General features: G+C 45.1%; 1 protein-coding gene across 2 annotated transcripts in view; it reads left to right on the top strand.

The window, feature by feature from the left end:
* Positions 1 to 291: 291 nt before the first annotated feature.
* Dguok (deoxyguanosine kinase) overlaps positions 292 to 7,878 on the top strand; it is a 28,082-nt gene continuing 20,495 nt past the window's right edge. The window contains exon 1 of one of the 2 annotated variants that reach the window (XM_036182694.1): positions 292 to 508. In XM_036182694.1, the coding sequence (XP_036038587.1) occupies positions 367 to 508 (142 nt within the window). In that variant the 5' untranslated portion in view covers positions 292 to 366. The remainder of the gene's footprint in view (positions 509 to 7,878) is intronic. The other variant, XM_036182695.1, reaches the window with a different exon arrangement.

Here is a 7,878-nt window from a genome sequence, read left to right as displayed (position 1 = left end):
ACAGAAATAAATAAATAAGTATATGTGTGTACATACATACATCCATAAAATGTAATCAAAACAACAACGAAAGGGCTATCTATAAACGCCTTAACGCCACCAGTCAGCAAAACCTCCTACACCGAAACACCGAAACACCGAAACACCGAAACAGCGCCATACCGTCCCCGCAAACGTCGCGAGAACAGAACAGTCCCTTCCCCTCATCCACGCCCCCGACCCCCACCCCCGCGCGCCTCCTTAGCGGGCTAAAAACAGCCATTTCCTGCCTGACGGCCCTCTGACGTCAGAGGCGCGCCGCGAGCCGCAAGACGGCAGGAGGAAGTGCCCTCGGCGGAAGTGCCCGCCTCGCCGAGCTTGAGTAGGATGGCCGCAGGTCGGTTCCTTCTGCGTCGACTCCGAGCGCCCTTCCGCTCCCTGCCTCAGAACGCGCTCATGGATGCGCCACGCGCCAGGGGCATGCACGACGGGGGCGGCCCCCGAAGGCTCTCCATCGAAGGCAACATCGGTAAGGGCCAGAAAGTGGCTTTCGAGCCTTGGCCTCCGCCGAGTAGGTGACTGACAGGTTGGGAAAGGAAGCTGGGCTCGGATCCTGCCCCAGTCCGGCCCACTTCACCCCCCTTCTGCTGCCACCACCCGACCTGCCGTTTCTGCTTGTCAGGGTTTTACTCCCACAGTGCACCGTGGGTTTTGATTTTGGGGACATTGGGCCTCACAATCCGCCAACCTACTCACCCATGGGGACGTAAAAGCCACGCAGGCTGCAGATAGCCCCGGAATTGTACTGGTTTCCTGGCGTGTTTCTTTTGCTAGAAATAGACGGTACAGTGTGCCATTTGTTTTCCTAAAATAGGACAACCAGATTTAGCAAAATAAAAATAAAAGTCCAGTTTACATAGAATTAAAGATAATTTTAGTGTGCCACATGCAGTATTCGGGACATACACTTGAAAATAACCCATTGTTTATTTAGACTCAATTCTTAACAGATTCCATTTTTACTATTTTGCCATACTCCCATGTTAATTGCACTGTGAATTATTACGGTGTTGTTTTGTTTTATTTTGAGACAGTCATTATGTAACCCTTACCTGGCTTGGAATTTACTATTTAGACCAAACTAGGCTCGAACTCAAGAGATTTGCCTGCCTTTTGGAAAGATCTCACTTTTTAAACTTAGAAATATGTTAACGTTTTTTTGTTACAAGTAACCCAGTATCTTAAATGAAAAAAAAAAAAAAAGCAACATTGAAGCAAAACGGTTCAACTTAATGTTGCTGAATTCTGAGGGTACTTAGCTCTGCCCAGACACTGATCCATAATGGGATCAGCAAGTATGGCGTGCTGAAGACAATCAGCAAATAGTGTTCCTCATTTTATTCATACAACAAATCACCCCTTTTGCACCTTCCCTGTGCCAACACTGCTGTTCGCCCTGAAGATAACAGCCCTATACAGAACAAATAAAAATTCTCCACTCATGGAATTTGAATAGGGAGTGAGTGATACATAGGTCATTCCCTACTAAACTCTAGAAATTAAGCAAGGTAGTGATGAGTAAGGTGGAGAGACGTCAGGAGTGAGAGGTTGAGAATAATTGTTTTCTAAATAGAGTAATCAACAAATGTCTCACTGATGAGGTGATGTTTGATCAATAACCAGAATGATGTGAGAGAGTAAACCATGTGAGTAGCTGATGAACATTAGTCAGGCAAAGCAAGTAGGAAAGCCTGGGGGTCGAATGGTGTGTTCGGTGAATAGGAGGGAATTCATTTCAGCTGAAGTAGAGGGACCAAGGGAGGCGTAGAAGGAGATGAGGTCAGGTAGACAAAAGATGACCAGGTTGTATAGATCCCAAAAACTATCATGGGTTTTACTCTGAGACAGGAAGCCGTTCAGTAGTTTGAGGTGTTGAGGGACAAAGGCATCACCTGTCCAATGCATTGAAAGTGGAAGATGTTGATTAGGAAGCCATTGCAATAATAACAGGATAAGTTGGGCCCAGGTGAAGGTTACATTTTAAGGTTGGGCCAACTGAACCTGGTGGTGGATGAGGTGTGTAGTGTTAGAGGGGTCAGTGATGACCTCAATCATTTTTATTTGGATAGCCTGGAAGACTTAGTTTTTGATACCCCACCCCAGGACCGAACCCAAGGCATGCGCTCTACCACTGAGCTAAATCCCCAATCCCTTGATTTTTTTTTTTAATGTGTATTTGTTTGTTTACTTAATTTATCATGGGGCCTTGTGCCACTGAAGTCCATCCCAGCTTTTTTTTTTTTTTTAAGATTATTTTTATTTTTGTGTCTATGTGTGAGTATGTATATGTGAGTGCAGGTTCCCTCAGAGGCTGGGAGAGTTATAGGTGTTTGTGAGACACCAATATGGGTAGTGGGAACCAAATTCAGATCCTCTGGAAAAGCGGAAAGACCTGCTAAGCCATCTCTCCAGCCCAGACCATGTGTTTTGTTTCTGGTTTTTTTTGCCCCTCCTCCCACTCCCAATCAGAATCTTGCTTATGTAGTTCAGGCTGGCCTTGAACTCCCTGTGCAGCTCAGGCTGGCCTTGAACATATAGTAATACTGTATGTTACTGGAATTACTGTATTGAAATAGCACACCCAGCTCAGGTTGTCTTAAATGGAGAAGTCTGGAAAGAACAGACTGTGTTAGTGGTTTCAAGACTTGGTTTTAAGGATGTTGGGTTTGCTGTGTGGCTGTTGGATAGCCAAGTACAAGTGTTGAATGTGCCGTTGGGTATGTGAGTGGGCAATGCAGAACTCGACACAGAGATGATATTTAAAGCCAGAAGACCGTATTGAAGGGAAGGACTGAGTCCTATAGCCTGAAGACCTTAAGAGATCAGGAAAATGAGGAACAGAGGAGACTGAGAAGAGAAGGCCACTGAGGTAGGAGAAGGGGAAAAGACAGTGACATCCCAGAAGCCAAGCAAAGATGCTCAAAGGGAGGGAATGGCGAATTGGGTAATTGCTGTTTGAGTGAAGATTTGTGTGATCTTGAACACTGTCAGGAGTGGACTTGAAAGCCTGGTTGTCATAGATTCAAGGAGAATGGGAAGGTGAAGAATTGATTAGGTTTAAAACAACTGACATGTTTCCTAGAACATGTCATGGGGTGTTGGAGATTTAGGTCAGTGGTAGAGCACTTGTCTAGCAAGCACAAGGCCCTGGGTTTGGTCCTCAGCTCTGGAAAAAAAAAAAAAAAAAAGAACATGTCATGGGTTGGGAACTGCAGTTGGAAGAGGTTTTGTACATTTTTAGGTTTTTTGTTTTTGTTTTTGTTTTTAATACAGAATTTCTCTATGTAGCCCTGGCTCCTGGCTGTCCTGGAACTCACTCTGTAGACCAGGCTGGCCTTGGACTCAGAGATCCACTTGCCTCTGCCTCCTGAGTGCTGGGATTAAAGGCATGAGCCACCACTGCCCAGGAATTTTTCTTCCTATGAAAGATTGAAACATGTTAGTAAGTTTATTTAAAAAATGGTCTAGTTACTAGAATGCATCTTTTTACATTTTTTATTATGTTTGTTTATTTTGTGTGTGTATGTTTGTGTGGAGGTCAGAGTACCAGCATTCATCCTTCCCTCTTCCTGTCTTTGGATGCAAAGCTGCCTTACTCTCCAGATGCCATGACTTCCTCACCTTGATGGACTCAAACTGTGAGCCAGATTAAACCCTGCCTTCCTTCTGTCAATTGCTGTCAGGTAGTTTGCTGCCATGGTGACAAGAAAGAGAGGCAGTGGCAGAACAAAGGTTTGCAGAGGATGAGTGGCCAGATGTTGGTAAGCCTGTAGATACCACTTTATCCTCTTGGCAGGAGTCGGTTGTCTGAGCTCCTGGAGAGTTGAGGTCCATGTGTGCCGTAACCACATTAGTTTCTAGAAAAGAGACAGATCATGTAAGTGAATGAGCAAATGTGTCATAAAATGACACGTTCTCTGTCACATTTGTGGGAGTACTCATAGTACATTGTTTCTGGCTCATCCAGTGCACAAGTAGGTGAATTGGAAAGGTCTGGAGTAGATCAACTGTCTTCTACAACTGCTGTAGCTGAAGGAGGAAAGACGATGGCATGGGCTTGAATGGAGAGAGAAGTGACAGCTCAAAGGGCAGTCTGGCCTTGAGGTTGCCGGACTTAGTGGCTGCTTAGAGGTTAGTCGAGGAGGAGGATGCTCAGGTTTATAGTTTGGGTTGTGACTCAGGAAGCAGAGGATGAAGTGAAGCAAGAGATGTCCTGGGGAGGTAAGAGTGATACATTCTGTCTGAGGAATCTGTGAGACACACCAAGGAGATCCTGAGCTGATTGACTATGTACCCACAGTGCAGAGAGACTGGAGATGGGGCTAAGATGCCAGGCATGGAGCTGGTGACAGGTGGGGTAGGTAAAGCCTTGGAGGTGGTGCAGAGTGACCTGGGAGACTGCGCCTGACTTGGCTTTAGTCAGCAATTGCTCCCGTCACCACACACTCAGATGACATGTCCCACACAGAATTACTCATCCTGAGTGGGCTGACAGAACTTCCTACCCATAACTGTTTGCACCTAAGTGCTGTTGAGATTGTCACATGTTCACTGCCTTCCCTGGGTTGGAGCCACCAGTGCCCTGTTTATTTTTGTGTTGCCTTTGTGCCCATGAAGTGATTGCCAGAGCCCCATTCTGTCACATCCATGTGGAAGTTAGTCATTGGTACCCAGAGAAAAGGGGAGGGCTTCGTGATCCCAAAGCCATGCCCTTTGTGTGACTGCAGTTGCAAGTCTGATACCTAGAACTCCTGAAAGTCCAAACAACAGAATGCCTGGTTGATCTTTCAGTTCTGTTCATCCATGGCATATGTCACCCACTGTCCCCAAAGTCCATCAATTGTAACTACAAACCCCATTTGAAGTGCAGGCTGCCATATGAGATACAGCTATCAGTGGGTGATCTGAGCCATCCTGATTCTTCCACTTTCAAAGACATGCTCTGAGAGGAGGAGACAGTAGCTTCCTCCCAGTCTGGAGACTTGGGGGTAAGGCAGTAGAGGCTTTGGTAAAGACATGTTTTTACTGCATTTAGAATTAGGTATTTTCAGCACACTGATGTGTCTTCTACTTGTATCAAATTTTAAAAAAGAGCAGAGTCCTGGTGGGGAAGAACCTACCTATTTCTAATACTGGATCTTGGATTCTCTTGTCTTTCTGTGAGTCACCTCATTCTTATCCCCCCCCCCATTTCTATTCTTAGTGCCTGGCCAGGCACCCAGCCTGGGAAAGGAGGGAGGTGCAGTCTGTCTTCATAAAGCAGCTCCCAGCCTGGCTGGTGAGCGGGAAGAGGGAACAAATAATTACACTCTAATACCTTGGTAAACTAGAGCAGGCAGTAATTAACTCAGCCTAGGGATGGAGTGGAGCTGGAGAGAGTTCAAGGCGGCTGGCTTCAGAGAAGGTGGCCAGTGTGGAAGGCTGAGTCACAGGGGCAGGCACAGTAGGGGAGGAGAGCACCATCAGCTCCTTTCTTGCATCATGCTCCAAGCTTTGAGGAACTTTTCTTTTTTTTTTTTTTTTTTTTTTGCAAATAGTTTACCATGACAGGGGGAAAAAAAGAAACCAAATAAACTTACTGAGTTTCTTTATCTCTTGTTGCCTGATTTACTAAGTTTTCCCAACGTGCTTTTAGAACCTTTATGGTCCTGGGCTTCGTGTCAAGGTTGGAAAAGAGGAAGGTCCTTGAGGGCAGAGCTCACCCTGCTTCATTGCTTTAGCTGCAGTGCCTCTTAGTAGGTGCTCTAAGCTGCTGCTGGATGAGAGCACACAGGTGCCCTTAGTAGGTGCTCTAAGCTGCTGGATGAGAGCACAGCAGCTGCAGTGCCTCACATAAAGACTACATTTTCTTGGGAAGGAGTTTTGTAATATGCTGGATATCTTATTTATATTTACTGCCACTAATTAACTTTAGTAAATACTTAAAATTGAATTTTTTATCCTCATGTTTTCCATCTTATTAAGGAAAAGAAAATGCCAGATATGGTGCACACTTTTAATCCCAGCACTCAGAGGCAGAGGCAGGCGGATTTCTGAGTTTGAGGCCAGCCTAGTCTATAGAGCTAGTTCCAGGACAGCCTGGAAACCCCTGCGCCCCCCCCCCACAAAAAAAAAAAGAAAACAAGAAACTTCCCAGAGGTGATAGTGTATTTTAAAAGTTCTGAACATGAGATGCAAGTATATTAAATTTAGAATAATAGAAAATATGGTATCTGGGGCATTAGGTCAGTTTCTGTCACTACTATATTGTAGCATAATTAAATATAACAAGCATACAGTTTATAGAAAAGTTTGTAGGAAGAAAAAGCCATGACTTAGGAAAAGATGAGCAGTCACAGAAGAACTCTGGTTTGTGGAAGGGACAGTCCTAAAGTTAAAAGCTCATGTGTTGAAGTAATATACTCCAAGAAATGCTCCACGATAGTCAACATCAAGTATACCAATAGCTAAGGCTCGAAAGGGGACTGAGAGGTGGGACACAGTGAGACACAACAGCGTTGGGGGCTCTACATTGTGCTAAGTCCAAGATTTAAAAAAATTATTGGAAGGGAGGCTGGCTGTAGACATGAGTGTTCTTGTCATTAGCAAGCCTCTGTGGCAGTGGAGAACTAGTCCCCACTGTGAACTCTGAAAACACATTAAGACATTTGTCTTTAAAGATTTTGGTTTTTTTATTTTTAATTATTTATATGCAGGTATGTCTGTGGGGTCATGTGCTCCTCCATGCAATACTTGTTGAGGCCAGAAGAGGGCATCATATCCCCCGGAACTGGCATAACAGACTGTTGTGAGCTGTCCAGTGTGGGAACTAAGAACTGAACTCAGGTCCTCTGGAAGAGTCGTAGCTATTACAACACTGGAAATTTACACCATCTCCAGGTTGTTTGTATGTTTGTTTGTTTGTTTGTTTTTAAAGATTTGTTTATTTATTTAGTATGTGTACAGTATTCTGCCTGCATGTGTCCCTGCAGGCCAGAAGAGGGCACCAGATCTCATTACAAGTGGTTGTGAGCCACCATGTGGTTGCTGGGAAGTGAACTCAGGACCTCTGGAAGAGCAGCCAGTGCTCTTAACCACTGAGCCATCTCTCCAGCCCCATCTCCAGGTTTTATTTAAATACTTTACATTATTGAAGTGATTATTCCACATGTGTGGATGGTACCTGGGCACAGCTCAGTTCTAATAGTAAATAGTTCTCGGGAGCGGGCAAGATGGCTCAGTGGGTAAAGGCGCTTGCTGCCAAATCTGAGGACATGAATTCAGTCCCCAGAGACTCAAATGGTGTAAGGAGAGAAACCACTCCTGCAAGTTGTCCTCTGTCCTCTACACGTCATGGCACACAGAGTCAATGTCATTTTAAATGTTTAAATAGCTTTTCAGCCTAAACATAAGGACCATCTTTTCAGACTTACTGAACAACCTACCCTCTAAATATTAGCTTCCTAGGCCACATATTTTAAGCTGGTACATACTCAGGAACAGGCAGGTTTGCAAAATCTGCATCTCAACCAGTTGGAAACTCACCAACATATTAGGAATTGGGAACTAACTAGAGAAGTCACTGTTGTTATAGGTGAGACATTGGACTTGGAAGAGGAAGGATTAAGTCACTGGCCTGAGCTGGAAAGGAAGGCATTTACTCACCTCTGTGTGGGTAGAGCAGAGGCAGAGCAAGATGAACAGGCAAAGTTGGGTGGAGGTGGGACAGAGAAGAGCGTGACTGCAGAGCTGCAGTTTGTACTCCTCCTGTGTTCTCAGAGGAGTGGGGTGCTGTGTGATGAATGCCACAGATTGATGAGTGGGCTCCTGTGTGAGACATGCACTTCTGATCAGTCCCGT

This window comes from Onychomys torridus, chromosome 3 (assembly GCF_903995425.1).
Source record: "Onychomys torridus chromosome 3, mOncTor1.1, whole genome shotgun sequence".
NCBI classification, from domain to species: domain Eukaryota; kingdom Metazoa; phylum Chordata; class Mammalia; order Rodentia; family Cricetidae; genus Onychomys; species Onychomys torridus.
Note: the sequence above shows the minus strand (reverse complement) of the source record. Positions and strands in the feature narration are given on the sequence as shown.